The sequence below is a fragment of the Oncorhynchus clarkii genome, chromosome 7 (genome assembly GCF_045791955.1).
Source record: "Oncorhynchus clarkii lewisi isolate Uvic-CL-2024 chromosome 7, UVic_Ocla_1.0, whole genome shotgun sequence".
In the NCBI taxonomy this organism is placed as follows: Eukaryota; Metazoa; Chordata; class Actinopteri; order Salmoniformes; family Salmonidae; genus Oncorhynchus; species Oncorhynchus clarkii.
This window is the reverse complement of record NC_092153.1, coordinates 1,365,281-1,385,280: the sequence shown is the minus strand read 5'-3', so window position 1 is coordinate 1,385,280 and position 20,000 is coordinate 1,365,281. Positions and strand designations below refer to the sequence as shown.

General features: G+C 46.0%; 1 protein-coding gene across 1 annotated transcript in view; it reads right to left on the bottom strand.

The window, feature by feature from the left end:
* LOC139414026 (protein diaphanous homolog 3-like) overlaps positions 1-20,000 on the bottom strand; it is a 618,119-nt gene that overhangs the window by 324,805 nt on the left and 273,314 nt on the right. The window contains exon 18 of the mRNA XM_071161902.1: positions 14,099-14,213. Within this exon, the coding sequence (XP_071018003.1) occupies positions 14,099-14,213 (115 nt within the window). The remainder of the gene's footprint in view (positions 1-14,098; positions 14,214-20,000) is intronic.

Here is a 20,000-nt window from a genome sequence, read left to right as displayed (position 1 = left end):
AGCAAGACAAGAAACGGCAGGGATACAGCTTTTGACTGCTGATTGGCCGAGTGCCCGGTTCTGTCTGTCTGGTGGCTGACCTGACTATACTGATAGATAGGCCTAGTACACGGTTCTGACTGTCTGCCTGACCTGTCTATACTGATAGATAGACCTAGTGCACGGTTCTGTCTGTCTGGTGTCTGACCTGACTATACTGATAGATAGACCTAGTGCACGGTTCTGACTGTCTGTCTGACTGGTGACTGACCTGTCTATACTGATAGATAGACCTAGTGCCCGGTTCTGACTGTCTGTCTGACCTGTCTATACTGATAGATAGACCTAGTGCACGGTTATGTCTGTCTGTCTGTCTGGTGACTGACCTGACTATACTGATAGATAGACCTAGTGCCCGGTTCTGACTGTCTGTCTGACCTGTCTATACTGATAGATAGACCTAGTGCACGGTTATGTCTGTCTGTCTGTCTGTCTGGTGACTGACCTGACTATACTGATAGATAGACCTAGTGCCCGGTTCTGACTGTCTGTCTGACCTGTCTATACTGATAGATAGACCTAGTGCACGGTTATGTCTGTCTGTCTGTCTGTCTGGTGACTGACCTGACTATACTGATAGATAGACCTAGTGCACGGTTCTGTCTGTCTGGTGTCTGACCTGACTATACTGATAGATAGACCTAGTGCACGGTTCTGTCTGTCTGTCTGTCTGGTGTCTGACCTGACTATACTGATAGATAGACCTAGTGCACGGTTCTGTCTGTCTGGTGTCTGACCTGACTATACTGATAGATAGACCTAGTGCACGGTTCTGACTGTCTGGTGACTGACCTGACTATACTGTGCCCCTCCCCTCTCTCTCTCTCCGTCCCTCGTCTCGACTCTCCTACGTCATCGTCAGGTGGACCTGAGCCTCAGTAATGGTGGGACAGGAGGAACTGAGCCTCAGTAATGGTGGGACAGGTGGAACTGAGTCTCAGTAATGGTGGGACAGGTTGAACTGAGCCTCAGAAAACGCTGCAGACAGAGAGGGCTGCCTCGCTTCTAGTCCTTCTAGTCCCTAAAAACAACCACCCGAGCCACTGCCTGTTCACCCCGAGATCAGTACAGGTGCATCAAAGCTGGGACAGAGAGACTGAAAAATAGCTTCCATCTCAAGGCCATCAGACTGTTAAACAGCCGTCTGTGAGCGTATGTCTGTGAGTGTGTGTGTGTGTGTGTGTGTGTGTGTGTGTGTGTGTGTGTCCCTCCTCCAGTCTGCTGTTCTGTCCTGAACCTCTTCATTAATGTTATTAAAGGGGATGTGGCGGAGGGAGGTTAAATGTGCTGTTCTGTCCTGAACCTCTTCATTAATGTTATTAAAGGGGATGTGGCAGAGGGAGGGAGAGTTTAATCTGCTGTTCTGTCCTGAACCTCTTCATTAATGTTATTAAAGGGGATGTGGCAGAGGGAGGTTAAATGTGCTGTTCTGTCCTGAACCTCTTCATTAATGTTATTAAAGGGGATGTGGTAGAGGGAGGGAGAGTTTAATCTGCTGTTCTGTCCTGAACCTCTTCATTAATGTTATTAAAGGGGATGTGGCAGAGGGAGGGAGAGTTTAATCTGCTGTTCTGTCCTGAACCTCTTCATTAATGTTATTAAAGGGGATGTGGCAGAGGGAGGTTAAATGTGCTGTTCTGTCCTGAACCTCTTCATTAATGTTATTAAAGGGGATGTGGCAGAGGGAGGTTAAATGTGCTGTTCTGTCCTGAACCTCTTCATTAATGTTATTAAAGGGGATGTGGCGGAGGGAGGGAGAGTTTAATCTGCTGTTCTGTCCTGAACCTCTTCATTAATGTTATTAAAGGGGATGTGGCAGAGGGAGGGAGAGTTTAATATGCTGTTCTGTCCTGAACCTCTTCATTAATGTTATTAAAGGGGATGTGGCGGAGGGAGGGAGAGTTTAATCTGCTGTTCTGTCCTGAACCTCTTCATTAATGTTATTAAAGGGGATGTGGCAGAGGGAGGTTAAATGTGCTGTTCTGTCCTGAACCTCTTCATTAATGTTATTAAAGGGGATGTGGCAGAGGGAGGTTAAATGTGCTGTTCTGTCCTGAATCTCTTCATTGACTAAACGTGCTCATGCGGCTACATGCAGATCTCTCATTGATCTCAAAACAACGCATCCACAAAACGACCACAGCTGTCAACACAGTTCAAAGTGAACGACACAGATCCATATATGGCAATGGTTGATTTGCATATAGGCCAAACGGCAGCTCTGATTGGTGATGAAGCACCGGGCTGAGGAGCGTACAATAGGATCCTAGTCTGATGAGTTCCGCCTACAACAAAATATCTTGCATATCCCATCCCACTTCCTGTATTCCTCAACAGTAATCATTTAGTCTGTTTATCCCAGCTCCTGTATTCCTCAACAACAGTAATCATTTAGTCTGTTTATCCCACTTCCTGTATTCCTCAACAGTAATCATTTAGTCTGTATATCCCACTTCCTGTATTCCTCAACAACAGTAATAATTTAGTCTGTATATCCCACTTCCTGTATTCCTCAACAACAGTAATCATTTAGTCTGTATATCCCACTTCCTGTATTCCTCAACAACAGTAATAATTTAGTCTGTATATCCCACTTCCTGTATTCCTCAACAACAGTAATAATTTAGTCTGTATATCCCACTTCCTGTATTCCTCAACAGTAATCATTTAGTCTGTATATCCCACTTCCTGTATTCCTCAACAGTAATCATTTAGTCTGTTTATCCCAGCTCCTATATTCCTCAACAACAGTAATCATTTAGTCTCTACATCCCAGCTCCTATATTCCTCAACAGTAATCATTTAGTCTCTACATCCCAGCTCCTATATTCCTCAACAGTAATCATTTAGTCTCTACATCCCAGCTCCTGTATTCCTCAACAGTAATCATTTAGTCTCTACATCCCAGCTCCTATATTCCTCAACAGTAATCATTTAGTCTGTTTATCCCAGCTCCTGTATTCCTCAACAACAGTAATAATTTAGTCTCTACATCCCAGCTCCTATATTCCTCAACAGTAATCATTTAGTCTGTTTATCCCAGCTCCTGTATTCCTCAACAACAGTAATCATTTAGTCTCTACATCCCAGCTCCTATATTCATCAACAGTAATCATTTAGTCTCTACATCCCAGCTCCTATATTCATCAACAGTAATCATTTAGTCTCTACATCCCAGCTCTTATATTCCTCAACAACAGTAATCATTTAGTCTCTACATCCCAGCTCCTATATTCCTCAACAGTAATCATTTAGTCTGTTTATCCCAGCTCCTATATTCCTCAACAGTAATCATTTAGTCTGTTTATCCCAGCTCCTATATTCATCAACAGTAATCATTTAGTCTCTACATCCCAGCTCCTATATTCCTCAACAGTAATCATTTAGTCTGTTTATCCCAGCTCCTGTATTCCTCAACAACAGTAATCATTTAGTCTCTACATCCCAGCTCCTATATTCCTCAACAACAGTAATCATTTAGTCTCTACATCCCAGCTCCTATATTCCTCAACAGTAATCATTTAGTCTCTACATCCCAGCTCCTATATTCATCAACAACAGTAATCATTTAGTCTCTACATCCCAGCTCCTATATTCCTCAACAGTAATCATTTAGTCTCTACATCCCAGCTCCTGTATTCCTCAACAGTAATCATTTAGTCTCTACATCCCAGCTCCTATATTCCTCAACAGTAATCATTTAGTCTCTACATCCCAGCTCCTATATTCCTCAACAGTAATCATTTAGTCTGTTTATCCCAGCTCCTATATTCCTCAACAGTAATCATTTAGTCTGTTTATCCCAGCTCCTATATTCATCAACAGTAATCATTTAGTCTCTACATCCCAGCTCCTATATTCCTCAACAGTAATCATTTAGTCTGTTTATCCCAGCTCCTATATTCCTCAACAGTAATCATTTAGTCTGTTTATCCCAGCTCCTATATTCATCAACAGTAATCATTTAGTCTCTACATCCCAGCTCCTATATTCCTCAACAGTAATCATTTAGTCTCTACATCCCAGCTCCTATATTCCTCAACAGTAATCATTTAGTCTCTACATCCCAGCTCCTATATTCCTCAACAGTAATCATTTAGTCTCTACATCCCAGCTCCTGTATTCCTCAACAGTAATCATTTAGTCTGTTTATCCCAGCTCCTATATTCCTCAACAGTAATCATTTAGTCTCTACATCCCAGCTCCTATATTCATCAACAGTAATCATTTAGTCTCTACATCCCAGCTCCTATATTCCTCAACAGTAATCATTTACTCTCTACATCCCAGCTCCTATATTCATCAACAGTAATCATTTAGTCTGTTTATCCCAGCTCCTGTATTCCTCAACAACAGACATGAATAACAGGTGGTTTATTCTATCATGTTGTAGTTGGTTGTTTAAACTAGGAGTTATCGGGAATCTCCTCTTCTGATATGAACTGAGCTGTTATGGGAACTGGATATCAGCAGTGTGTGTGTGTGTGTGTGTGTGTGTGTGTGTGTGTGTGTGTGTGTGTGCTAGCGGTTGTTCATATGACAAACAGGAGAAGGAGAGTGGTAATCGTCTGGGAAGAGCAATGTGAAGTTCACAGAGAGAGGGATGAATATTTGATGGAATGAAAACGGGAGCGGAGGAAGGAGAGAGAGAGAGATGAGGCGGTTTAAAAGTTTAATGTGGATCCAGATGCTGCTGCACTTAAGTGGGGAGGAAGAGGAGGACGAGGAGGAGGAAGAGAGTGATGTGTGCAGCCAGTGGTCTAAATTAGTGGGAAGAACAATGGGCGAGAAGACGGGAGGAGTGACTGTGTCTCTCTCTCTGTGTGTGTGTGTATCTCTGCATGTGTGTGTGTGTCTCTGTGTGTGTGTGTGTGTGTGTCTCTCTCTCTGCGTGTGTGTCTCTGTGTGTGTGTGTCTCACTCTCTGCGTGTGTGTCTGTGTGTGTGTGTGTCTCTCTCTGTGTGTGTCTCTCTCTCTGTGCGTGTGTGTGTGTGTGTGTGTGTGTGTCTCTCTCTCTGCGTGTGTGTCTGTGTGTGTGTGTGTGTGTCTCTCTCTGCGTGTGTGTGTGTCTCTCTCTCTGTGCGTGTGTGTGTGTGTGTGTCTCTCTCTCTGCGTGTGTGTGTCTCTCTCTCTGTGCGTGTGTGTGTCTCTCTGTGCGTGTGTCTCTCTCTCTGTGTGTGTGTGTGTGTGTGTGTGTCTCTCACTCTGTGTGTGTGTGTGTGTGTCTCTCTCTCTGTGCGTGTGTCTCTCTCTCTGTGCGTGTGTCTCTCTCTCTGTGCGTGTGTCTCTCTCTCTGTGTGTGTGTGTGTCTCTCTGTGCGTGTGAGGACAACAGGTCCACCAGCTCCACTCTGACAACAACCGTTCTGACAGCAGAGCTCAGAGGACCACCACTTACTGACACACACACACACACACACACACACACGCGCATGCGCGCGTGCGTGATGAAAGAGACAGAGGACAGACTGTATCCAACAGAGATCCTGTCTGAGAAAGTAGAAGAGACAGATAAAGTACAGCGTGTTACAGAACCCTCCCGGGTCTGTGTCCGCGTCTGGAATACAGCGTGTTACAGAACCCTACAGCGTGTTACAGAACCATACAGCGTGTTACAGCACCCTACAGCGTGTTACAGAACCCCACAGCGTGTTACAGAACCCCACAGCGTGTTACAGAACCCCACAGCGTGTTACATAACCCCACAGCGTGTTACAGAGCCCCACAGTGTGTTACAGAACCCTACAGCGTGTTACAGAACCCTACAGTGTGTTACAGAACCCTACAGCGTGTTACAGCACCCTACAGTGTGTTACATAACCCTACAGCGTGTTACAGAACCCTACAGCGTGTTACAGCACCCTACAGCGTGTTACAGCACCCTACAGCGTGTTACAGAACCGTTACAGAACCCTACAGCGTCTTACAGAACCCTACAGCGTGTTACAGAACCCTACAGCGTGTTACAGAACCCTACAGCGTGTTACAGAACCTTACAGCGTGTTACAGAACCCTACAGCGTGTTACAGAACCCTACAGCGTGTTACAGAACCCTACAGCGTGTTACAGAACCCTACAGCGTGTTACAGAACCCTACAGCGTGTTACAGAACCTTACAGCGTGTTACAGAACCTTACAGCGTGTTACAGAACCCTACAGCGTGCTACAGAACCCTACAGCGTGTTACAGAACCCTACAGCGTGTTACAGAACCCTACAGCGTGTTACAGAACCCTCCCGGGTCTGTGTCCGCGTCTGGAATTCTTGGACTTGGAGACGATCACAACGAGAGGCTGTGAATCACTGTTCATCTATTCATTAACAGGAAGTCACTACATCAGACCTGCTGGTATCATTACTGTAGACAGGAAGTCACTACATCAGAACTGCTGGTATCATTACTGTAGACAGGAAGTCACTACATCAGACCTGCTGGTATCATTACTGTAGACAGGAAGTCACTACATCAGACCTGCTGGTATCATTACTGTAGACAGGAAGTCACTACATCAGACCTGCTGGTATCATTACTGTAGACAGGAAGTCACTACATCAGACCTGCTGGTATCATTACTGTAGACAGGAAGTCACTACATCAGACCTGCTGATATCATTACTTTAGACAGGAAGTCACTACATCAGACCTGCTGGTATCATTACTGTCGAAAGGAAGTCACTACATCAGACCTGCTGGTATCATTACTGTAGACATGAAGACATTACATCAGACCTGCTGGTATCATTACTGTCGACATGAAGACATTACATCAGACCTGCTGGTATCATTACTGTAGACAGGAAGTCACTACATCAGACCTGCTGGTATCATTACTGTAGACAGGAAGTCATTACATCAGACCTGCTGGTATCATTACTGTAGACAGGAAGTCACTACATCAGACCTGCTGGTATCATTACTGTAGACAGGAAGTCACTACATCAGACCTGATGGTATCATTACTGTAGACAGGAAGTCACTACATCAGACCTGCTGGTATCATTACTGTAGACAGGAAGTCACTACATCAGACCTGCTGGTATCATTACTGTAGACAGGAAGACATTACATCAGACCTGCTGGTATCATTACTGTAGACAGGAAGTCACTGCATCAGACCTGCCGGTATCATTACTGTAGACAGGAAGTCACTACATCAGACCTGCCGGTATCATTACTGTCGACATGAAGACATTACATCAGACCTGCTGGTATCATTACTGTAGACAGGAAGTCACTACATCAGACCTGCTGGTATCATTACTGTCGACATGAAGTCACTACATCAGACCTGCTGGTATCATTACTGTAGACAGGAAGTCACTACATCAGACCTGCTGGTATCATTACTGTCGACATGAAGTCACTGCATCAGACCTGCTGGTATCATTACTGTAGACAGGAAGTCACTACATCAGACCTGCCGGTATCATTACTGTAGACAGGAAGTCACTACATCAGACCTGCCGGTATCATTACTGTAGACAGGAAGACATTACATCAGACCTGCTTGTATCATTACTGTAGACAGGAAGTCACTACATCAGACCTGCTGGTATCATTACTGTCGACATGAAGTCACTACATCAGACCTGCTGGTATCATTACTGTAGACAGGAAGTCACTACATCAGACCTGCTGGTATCATTACTGTCGACATGAAGTCACTGCATCAGACCTGCTGGTATCATTACTGTAGACAGGAAAACATTACATCAGACCTGCTGGTATCATTACTGTAGACAGGAAGACATTACATCAGACCTGCTGGTATCATTACTGTAGACAGGAAGTCACTACATCAGACCTGCTGGTATCATTACTGTAGACATGAAGTCACTACATCAGACCTGCTGGTATCATTACTGTAGACAGGAAGTCACTACATCAGACCTGCTGGTATCATTACTGTAGACAGGAAGTCACTACATCAGACCTGCTGATATCATTATTTTAGACAGGAAGTCACTACATCAGACCTGCTGGTATCATTACTGTCGACAGGAAGTCACTACATCAGACCTGCTGGTATCATTACTGTAGACATGAAGACATTACATCAGACCTGCTGGTATCATTACTGTCGACATGAAGACATTACATCAGACCTGCTGGTATCATTACTGTAGACAGGAAGTCACTACATCAGACCTGCTGGTATCATTACTGTAGACAGGAAGTCATTACATCAGACCTGCTGGTATCATTACTGTAGACAGGAAGTCACTACATCAGACCTGCTGGTATCATTACTGTAGACAGGAAGTCACTACATCAGACCTGATGGTATCATTACTGTAGACAGGAAGTCACTACATCAGACCTGCTGGTATCATTACTGTAGACAGGAAGTCACTACATCAGACCTGCTGGTATCATTACTGTAGACAGGAAGACATTACATCAGACCTGCTGGTATCATTACTGTAGACAGGAAGTCACTGCATCAGACCTGCCGGTATCATTACTGTAGACAGGAAGTCACTACATCAGACCTGCCGGTATCATTACTGTCGACATGAAGACATTACATCAGACCTGCTGGTATCATTACTGTAGACAGGAAGTCACTACATCAGACCTGCTGGTATCATTACTGTCGACATGAAGTCACTACATCAGACCTGCTGGTATCATTACTGTAGACAGGAAGTCACTACATCAGACCTGCTGGTATCATTACTGTCGACATGAAGTCACTGCATCAGACCTGCTGGTATCATTACTGTAGACAGGAAGTCACTACATCAGACCTGCCGGTATCATTACTGTAGACAGGAAGTCACTACATCAGACCTGCCGGTATCATTACTGTAGACAGGAAGACATTACATCAGACCTGCTTGTATCATTACTGTAGACAGGAAGTCACTACATCAGACCTGCTGGTATCATTACTGTCGACATGAAGTCACTACATCAGACCTGCTGGTATCATTACTGTAGACAGGAAGTCACTACATCAGACCTGCTGGTATCATTACTGTCGACATGAAGTCACTGCATCAGACCTGCTGGTATCATTACTGTAGACAGGAAAACATTACATCAGACCTGCTGGTATCATTACTGTAGACAGGAAGACATTACATCAGACCTGCTGGTATCATTACTGTAGACAGGAAGTCACTACATCAGACCTGCTGGTATCATTACTGTAGACAGGAAGACATTACATCAGACCTGCTGGTATCATTACTGTAGACAGGAAGTCACTACATCAGACCTGCTGGTATCATTACTGTAGACAGGAAGTCACTACATCAGACCTGCTGGTATCATTACTGTCGACATGAAGTCACTGCATCATACCTGCTGGTATCATTACTGTAGACAGGAAGTCACTACATCAGACCTGCCGGTATCATTACTGTAGACAGGAAGTCACTGCATCAGACCTGCCGGTATCATTACTGTAGACAGGAAGACATTACATCAGACCTGCTGGTATCATTACTGTAGACAGGAAGTCACTACATCAGACCTGCTGGTATCATTACTGTCGACATGAAGTCACTACATCAGACCTGCTGGTATCATTACTGTAGACAGGAAGTCACTACATCAGACCTGCTGGTATCATTACTGTCGACATGAAGTCACTGCATCAGACCTGCTGGTATCATTACTGTAGACAGGAAGACATTACATCAGACCTGCTGGTATCATTACTGTAGACAGGAAGACATTACATCAGACCTGCTGGTATCATTACTGTAGACAGGAAGTCACTACATCAGACCTGCTGGTATCATTACTGTAGACAGGAAGACATTACATCAGACCTGCTGGTATCATTACTGTAGACAGGAAGTCACTACATCAGACCTGCTGGTATCATTACTGTAGACAGGAAGTCACTACATCAGACCTGCTGGTATCATTACTGTAGACAGGAAGTCACTACATCAGACCTGCTGTGTTCATAATTCATAGTTTTTATTGATTATTCTGAATGTGTTGTATAGTTGTCCTCGGGGCGCCATTGTAAATGAGAGACTGGTCTCAATGGGTTCCCCTGAAAAAATATAAGTTAAATAAATTAAATTAAAACATTTTTTTTTTAAACACCTGATTCATCAAGGTTGGGAAGGAGAAACCCCTCTGTAGAGAATGATACCTGATTCATCCAGGTAAGGAAGGAGAAACCTCTCTGTAGAGAATGACACCTGATTCATCCAGGTTGGGAAGGAGAAACCCCTCTGTAGAGAATAACACCTGATTCATCCAGGTTGGTTAAGGAGAAACCTCTCTAGAGAATGATACCTGATTCATCCAGGTTGGGAAGGAGAAACCCCTCTGTAGAGAATGACACCTGATTCATCAAGGTTGGGAAGGAGAAACCCCTCTCTAGAGAATGACACCTGATTCATCCAGGTTGGGAAGGAGAAACCCCTCTCTAGAGAATAACACCTGATTCATCCAGGTTGGTTAAGGAGAAACCCCTCTGTAGAGAATGACACCTGATTCATCAAGGTTGGGAAGGAGAAACCCCTCTCTAGAGAATAACACCTGATTCATCCAGGTTGGTTAAGGAGAAACCCCTCTGTAGAGAATGACACCTGATTCATCCAGGTTGGGAAGGAGAAACCCCTCTGTAGAGAATGACACCTGATTCATCAAGGTTGGGAAGGAGAAACCCCTCTGTAGAGAACGACACCTGATTCCAAGATATCGTCAAGATAAGCAACTTAAAGTAACACGTCTGGCAACGAAGCGTCACATTTCCCACTTTGACAAACTTAGAAAAAAAGCAGCAAAGCATTTTGAATGTCAGGGGTCAAACAGGTGAATAACATAGAGGTCTTATATGACTCAGTGAAAACCTTCTAGAGACTTCCAACCAGACGGAGAGTTCTATTAGACTGAGTGGTACAGTACTGCTCTGACAAAGACATTGATTTTATCAATATTATTGATATGGGAGAGCAGCACAGAGACATGGGAGAGCAGCACAGAGACATGGGAGAGCAGCACAGAGACATGGGAGAGCAGCACAGAGACATGGGAGAGCAGCACAGAGACATGGGAGAGCAGCACAGAGACATGGGAGAGCAGCACAGAGACATGGGAGAGCAGCACAGAGACATGGGAGAGCAGCACAGAGACATGGGAGAGCAGCACAGAGATATGGGAGAGCAGCACAGAGACATGGGAGAGCAGCACAGAGATATGGGAGAGCAGCACAGAGACATGGGAGAGCAGCACAGAGACATGGGAGAGCAGCACAGAGATATGCGAGAGCTTCACAGAGACATGCGAGAGCAGCACAGAGACCTGGGAGAGCAGCACAGAGACATGGGAGAGCAGCACAGAGACATGGGAGAGCAGCACAGAGATATGGGAGAGCAGCACAGAGACATGGGAGAGCAGCACAGAGACATGGGAGAGCAGCACAGAGACATGGGAGAGCAGCACAGAGACATGGGAGAGCAGCACAGAGACAAGGGAGAGCAGCACAGAGACATGGGAGAGCAGCACAGAGACATGGGAGAGCAGCACAGAGACATGGGAGAGCAGCACAGAGACATGGGAGAGCAGCACAGAGACATGGGAGAGCAGCACAGAGACATGGGAGAGCAGCACAGAGACTTCGGAGATTAGCACAGAGACATGGGAGAGCAGCACAGAGATATGGGAGAGCAGCACAGATACATGGGAGAGCAGCACAGAGACATGGGAGAGCAGCACAGAGACATGGGAGAGCAGCACAGAGACATGGGAGAGCAGCACAGAGACATGGGAGAGCAGCACAGAGATATGGGAGAGCAGCACATAGATATGGGAGAGCAGCACAGAGACATGGGAGAGCAGCACAGAGACATGGGAGAGCAGCACAGAGACATGGGAGAGCAGCACAGAGACATGGGAGAGCAGCACAGAGACATGGGAGAGCAGCACAGAGACATGGGAGAGCAGCAAAGAGATATGGGAGAGCAGCACAGAGACATGGGAGAGCAGCACAGAGACATGGGAGAGCAGCACAGAGACATGGGAGAGCAGCACAGAGACATGGGAGAGCAGCACAGAGACATGGGAGAGCAGCACAGAGACATGGGAGAGCAGCACTGAGACATGGGAGAGCAGCACAGAGACATGGGAGAGCAGCACAGAGACATGGGAGAGCAGCACTTAGATCAGCTAGGTCTGACGTAACTAGACCAGAACATCCCTGATAGACAGAACCTCAGGAGGTCTGACGTAACTAGACCAGAACATCCCTGATAGACAGAACCTCAGGTCTGATGTAACTAGACCAGAACATCCCTGATAGACAGAACCTCAGGAGGTCTGACGTAACTAGACCAGAACATCCCTGATAGACAGAACCTCAGGAGGTCTGACGTAACTAGATCAGAACATCCCTGATAGACAGAACCTCAGGTCTGATGTAACTAGACCAGAACATCCCTGACAGACAGAACCTCAGGAGGTCTGATGTAACTAGACCAGAACATCCCTGACAGACAGAACCTCAGGTCTGACGTAACTAGACCAGAACATCCCTGATAGACAGAACCTCAGGAGGTCTGACGTAACTAGACCAGAACATCCCTGATAGACAGAACCTCAGGTCTGACGTAACTAGACCAGAACATCCCTGATAGACAGAACCTCAGGAGGTCTGATGTAACTAGACCAGAACATCCCTGACAGACAGAACCTCAGGAGGTCTGATGTAACTAGACCAGAACATCCCTGACAGACAGAACCTCAGGAGGTCTGATGTTAGCTAGACCAGAACATCCCTGATAGACAGAACCTCAGGAGGTCTGATGTTAGCTAGACCAGAACATCCCTGATAGACAGAACCGCAGGTCTGATGTAACTAGACCAGAACATCCCTGATAGAGAGAACCTCAGGAGGTCTGATGTAACTAGACCAGAACATCCCTGACAGACAGAACCTCAGGTCTGATGTTAGCTAGACCAGAACATCCCTGACAGACAGAACCTCAGGTCTGATGTAACTAGACCAGAACATCCCTGACAGACAGAACCTCAGGTCTGATGTAACTAGACCAGAACATCCCTGATAGACAGAACCTCAGGAGGTCTGATGTAACTAGACCAGAACATCCCTGACAGACAGAACCTCAGGTCTGATGTAACTAGACCAGAACACCCCTGATAGACAGAACCTCAGGAGGTCTGATGTTAGCTAGACCAGAACATCCCTGATAGACAGAACCTCAGGAGGCCTGATGTTAGGTTCCTCTCCATCACCTGTCCAAGTGTTTGTATATCTGTACTGTCTCCATTATTTAATACCTTGATGTCACACAACAAGGTGCTCCTCTGGTGTGTGTACAGTGTGTGTGTGCGTACAGTGTGTGTGTGTGTGCGCGCGTGTACAGTGTGTGTGCGCGCGTGTACAGTGTGTGTGCGCGCGTGTACAGTGTGTGTGCGCGCGCGCGTGTTGTCTGTCTGTCTGTCTGTCTGTCTGTCTGTCTGTCTGTGTGAGTGTGTGAGTGTGTGAGTGTGTGTGTCTGTGCTGCATGAAGGAGTAGTGACAGGTAGATAATGGCTGAATGAATAATTCAAAATGGTGTCCTCTACGGCACGGTGAGACGGTGAACCAGCTAGCGGACGACATCACGACACTACCAGAGGAGTATAACACGAAGCCAGCTCTTCAATTAATCAGGAGAGGAGATCTGGACAAATAGACAACAACAACGGAGGAGGAGGAGGAGGAGGAGGAAGTCCCCTGCTGTCTCTGTCTGCTTGGTTAACCTTATTAAAGAGCCACTATGACACTGTGGCACTTCCTGGTGGTACGATACAGGACCATGATAGTTCTCCTCTACCTAGTGGTACGATACAGGAACATGATAGTTCTCCTCTACCTAGTGGTACGATACAGGACCATGATAGTTCTCCTCTACCTGGTGGTACGATACAGGACCATGATAGTTCTCCTCTACCTGGTGGTACGATACAGGACCATGATAGTTCTCCTCCACCTAGTGATAGCTAGACAGAGACACAGAGAGACACAGATAGAGAGACAGAGACACAGAGAGACAGACAGAGACGATAACAACAGTAGTTAGCCTGACCTGGTCTGTATGAGCCAAAGGTGTGCGCCAGTCTGTTGAGCAGGTCAGGGTTGTCATAGCGATCCTCGTTAGCCACCACCCAGAAACAGCTCTCGGACATCTCCTGGGGGCGGATCTACACACAGACACACCAATAGAAGGCAGGCGAGACCAGCGGGTTAATATGTGAACATGGACAAGCAGCCACAAAGGAAGTACTGAGCACATATGCATCTCATTTGCATAGTCCCTCCCCTATACACACCACAACACAGCATCACAGCAGAGTCTCAGTCTACAGCTGATAGAAGGACCAAACACACATATGAATCTCATTTGCATAGTCCCTCCCCTATACACACCATCGTCTCAGTCTACAGCTGATAGAAGGACCAAAGGTCTTTCCAACACCAAACACACATCTGAATAATGAGGGTGTTTCAGATAGGAGGACAGACCGTGTAATGAGGGGTTTCAGATAGGAGGACAGACCATGACGACGGGGGGATATGACTGAAGACACGTGACCTTTACAATAACAAGAACCATGGATAGACTCCCCACCAACACACCACACACACACACACACACACACACACCCCCTCTCTTCCTATCTTCCCTGTCTTCCATGACACATCTCTGAGGACTGTTCTAGCTGGTCCTGATAGAGATAGTGTCTGCTGTTCTAGCTGGTCCTGATAGATAGTGACTGCTGTTCTAGCTGGTCCTGATAGATAGTGAATGCTGTTCTAGCTGGTCCTGATAGAGATAGTGGCTGCTGTTCTAGCTGGTCCTGATAGAGATAGTGTCTGCTGTTCTAGCTGGTCCTGATAGAGAAAGTGGCTGGTGTTCTAGCTGGTCCTGATAGAGATAGTGTCTGCTGTTCTAGCTGGTCCTGATAGAGAAAGTGGCTGGTGTTCTAGCTGGTCCTGATAGAGATAGTGTCTGCTGTTCTAGCTGGTCCTGATAGAGATAGTGGCTGCTGTTCTAGCTGGTCCTGATAGAGATAGTGACTGCTGTTCTAGCTGGTCCTGATAGATAGTGAATGCTGTTCTTGCTGGTCCTGATAGAGTTAGTGGCTGCTGTTCTAGCTGGTCCTGATAGAGATAGTGTCTGCTGTTCTAGCTGGTCCTGATAGAGAAAGTGGCTGGTGTTCTAGCTGGTCCTGATACAGATAGTGTCTGCTGTTCTAGCTGGTCCTGATAGAGATAGTGTCTGCTTTTCTAGCTGGTCCTGATAGAGATAGTGTCTGCTGTTCTAGCTGGCTATTATAGCAAACAGACCCACCCACTCACACACAACCTAACCACCCACAGACAGGCAAGCACACACACAAACACACACTATCTACCTACCCACTCACACACACACACACACACACTACCTACCCACACACACACACACACACACACACACACACACACACACACACAGAGACAGGCAAGCACACACACAAACACACACTACCTACCTACCCACTCACACACACTACCTACCCACACACACACACGCTACCTAACCACCCACAGACAGGCAAGCACACATACACACACACACTACCTCCCCACCTGCATGCAAGCACACACACACACACACACACACACACACACACACACACACACACACACACACACACACACACACTGCAGCCTCCGTCCCGTCGAGCAGGACTACAGACACTGAGCACAGTGTTCAGATGAATGGCTTGAGGAGCAGCATGAATCGATGGGCTCACCAACGCTGGGTCTGTCACCACGGGTGAGTTAGGCAGGTTTAGGAAACATTTATTCTGACAGTAACACCACGGGTGAGTTAGACAGGTTTAGTCTGACAGTAACACCACGGGTGAGTTAGGCAGGTTTAGGAAACATTTAGTCTGTATCAGCTGGTCTGACAGTAACACCACGGGTGAGTTAGGCAGGTTTAGGAAACATTTAGTCTGACAGTAACACCACGGGTGAGTTAGGCAGGTTTAGTCTGACAGTAACACCACGGGTGAGTTAGACAGGTTTAGGAAACATTTAGTCTGACAGTAACACCACGGATGAGTTAGGCAGGTTTAGGAAACATTTAGTCTGACAGTAACACCACGGGTGAGTTAGACAGGTTTAGTCTGACAGTAACACCACGGGTGAGTTAGGCAGGCTTAGGAAACATTTAGTCTGACAGTAACACCACGGGTGAGGTAGGCAGGTTTAGTCTGACAGTAACACCACGGGTGAGTTAGGCAGGCTTAGGAAACATTTAGTCTGACAGTAACACCACGGGTGAGGTAGGCAGGTTTAGGAAACATTTAGTCTGACAGTAACACCATGGGTGAGGTAGGCAGGTTTAGGAAACATTTAGTCTGACAGTAACACCACGGGTGAGGTAGGCAGGTTTAGGAAACATTTAGTCTGACAGTAACACCACGGGTGAGTTAGACAGGTTTAGTCTGACAGTAACACCACGGGTGAGTTAGGCAGGCTTAGGAAACATTTAGTCTATCAGCTGGTCTGACAGTAACACCACGGGTGAGTTAGGCAGGTTTAGGAAACATTTAGTCTGACAGTAACACCACGGGTGAGTTAGACAGGTTTAGGAAACATTTAGTCTGTATCAGCTGGTCTGACAGTAAACCCACGGGTGAGTTAGACAGGTTTAGTCTGACAGTAACACCACGGGTGAGTTAGACAAGTTTAGGAAACATTTAGTCTGACAGTAACACCATGGGTGAGTTAGGCAGGTTTAGGAAACATTTAGTCTGACAGTAACACCACGGGTGAGTTAGACAGGTTTAGTCTGACAGTAACACCACGGGTGAGTTAGACAGGTTTAGTCTGACAGTAACACCACGGGTGAGTTAGACAGGTTTAGGAATCATTTAGTCTGTATCAGCTGGTCTGACGGTAACACCACGGGTGAGTTAGACAGGTTTAGTCTGACAGTAACACCACGGGTGAGTTAGACAGGTTTAGGAATCATTTAGTCTGTATCAGCTGGTCTGACAGTAACACCACGGGTGAGTTAGACAGGTTTAGTCTGACAGTAACACCACGGGTGAGTTAGACAGGTTTAGGAATCATTTAGTCTGTATCAGCTGGTCTGACAGTAACACCACGGGTGAGTTAGACAGGTTTAGTCTGACAGTAACACCACGGGTGAGTTAGACAGGTTTAGGAATCATTTAGTCTGTATCAGCTGGTCTGACAGTAACACCACGGGTGAGTTAGACAGGTTTAGTCTGACAGTAACACCACGGGTGAGTTAGGCAGGTTTAGGAATCATTTAGTCTGTATCAGCTGGTCTGACAGTAACACCACGGGTGAGTTAGACAGGTTTAGTCTGACAGTAACACCACGGGTGAGTTAGACAGGTTTAGGAATCATTTAGTCTGTATCAGCTGGTCTGACAGTAACACCACGGGTGAGTTTGACAGGTTTAGTCTGACAGTAATACCACGGGTGAGTTAGGCAGGTTTAGGAAACATTTAGTCTAACAGTAACACCACGGGTGAGTTAGACAGGTTTAGGAACCATTTAGTCTGTATCAGCTGGTCTGACAGTAACACCACGGGTGAGTTAGACAGGTTTAGTCTGACAGTAACACCACGGGTGAGTTAGACAGGTTTAGTCTGACAGTAACACCACGGGTGAGTTAGACAGGTTTAGGAATAATTTAGTCTGTATCAGCTGGTCTGACAGTAACACCACGGGTGAGTTAGACAGGTTTATTCTGACAGTAACACCACGGGTGAGTTAGACAGGTTTAGGAATCATTTAGTCTGTATCAGCTGGTCTGACAGTAACACCACGGGTGAGTTAGACAGGTTTAGGAAACAATTAGTCTGACAGTAACACCACGGGTGAGTTAGGCAGGTTTAGGAAACATTTAGTCTATCAGCTGGTCTGACAGTAACACCACGGGTGAGTTAGACAGGTTTAGGAAACATTTAGTCTGTATCAGCTGGTCTGACAGTAACACCACGGGTGAGTTAAACAGGTTTAGTCTGACAGTAACACCACGGGTGAGTTAGACAGGTTTAGGAAACATTTAGTCTGTATCAGCTGGTCTGACAGTAACACCACGGGTGAGTTAGACAGGTTTAGTCTGACAGTAACACCACGGGTGAGTTAGACAGGTTTAGGAATCATTTAGTCTGTATCAGCTGGTCTGACAGTAACACCACGGGTGAGTTAGACAGGTTTAGGAAACATTTAGTCTATCAGCTGGTCTGACAGTAACACCACGGGTGAGTTAGACAGGTTTAGGAAACATTTAGTCTGTATCAGCTGGTCTGACAGTAACACCACGGGTGAGTTAGACAGGTTTAGGAAACAATTAGTCTGACAGTAACACCACGGGTGAGTTAGGCAGGTTTAGGAAAACATTTAGTCTATCAGCTGGTCTGACAGTAACACCACGGGTGAGTTAGACAGGTTTAGGAAACAATTAGTCTGACAGTAACACCACGAGTGAGTTACAGGTTTAGGAATCATTTAGTCTGACAGTAACACCCCGGGTGAGTTAGACAGGTTTAGTCTGACAGTAACACCACGGGTGAGTGAGACAGGTTTAGGAATCATTTAGTCTGACAGTAACACCCCAGGTGAGTTAGACAGGTTTAGTCTGACAGTAACACCACGGGTGAGTTAGACAGGTTTAGTCTGACAGTAACACCACGGGTGAGTTAGGCAGGTTTAGGAAACATTTAGTCTATCAGCTGGTCTGACAGTAACACCACGGGTGAGTTAGACAGGTTTAGTCTGACAGTAACACCACGGGTGAGTTAGACAGGTTTAGGAAACATTTAGTCTGAAAGTAACACCACGGGTGAGTTAGACAGGTTTAGGAAACATTTAGTCTGACAGTAACACCACGGGTGAGTTAGACAGGTTTAGTCTGACAGTAACACCACGGGTGAGTTAGACAGGTTTAGTCTGACAGTAACACCACGGGTGAGTGAGGCAGGTTTAGGAATCATTTAGTCTGTATCAGCTGGTTGAATGCTACTTGGAGGATCTAGGGGGAAAAGCTGAGACATTTTAAAGTAAGTTGTTTATTTTTAAAGTCCAACTTTCTTCTCTGACATATATATCTTATATTTATTTATATATCTATAAAATGGCAACAACAAGCAACAGTACAGATGTTTCCAGGGCTAGCGTTTCCGTGCCAACAGCCATTTAAAGCCGGGGGGGCTCCTCCCTCTCCTCTCTGATTGGACCAGAAGTCTCAGACGAGACTTGGCTCAGCACAGAAGACCAGATGTTGTTTAATCTCGTCTCGGTGATATTACTTCACGCTATTATACAATTCATATTTTTGTTAAAATCTCACTTCCCTGTTTTCTTCTCCTTCCCATAAACGTTTATCCAGCTGTTGAACAAGCTGGACCATCTGATCTGTTGAGGAAGGAAGCTCTGGGAGCAAGGATTACGTCCCAAACGACACCCAACTACCTATATATATATCAGAGAACTACTTTTTAAGCCATGGTAAAGTAGTGCACGACACAGTGAATATTAGGGTGTGATTAGGTGACACCTTTGGTGTTGTGATCAGCTTGTAAACAGGTTTCAATGAGACAGGTTCAAAGGAGACCCCTTTGTGGTGGTGTACAGCTGTACAGGACGACACACACACACACACACACACGTTTAATATGCATGAATCTATTCCCCCCCCCCCCCCCCCCCCAAAAAAAAAACCTCTACACTGATAGGACTTGAAAGTTTAGAGACGGTGCCTCTAAAACTCAGGAGAGATCGCTAGAGAATTTAATTTATTGTGTGATCAGCAGGCAGGCCTCTTGAGTAGCACTTCACACACACACACACACACACACACACACACACACACCTCAAAACAATCCTTGTTCACACTGTGTTTTCAGACACACACCATGTTAGCTACAGAAGGCCAGGCAGTGTGTGGGAGGAGG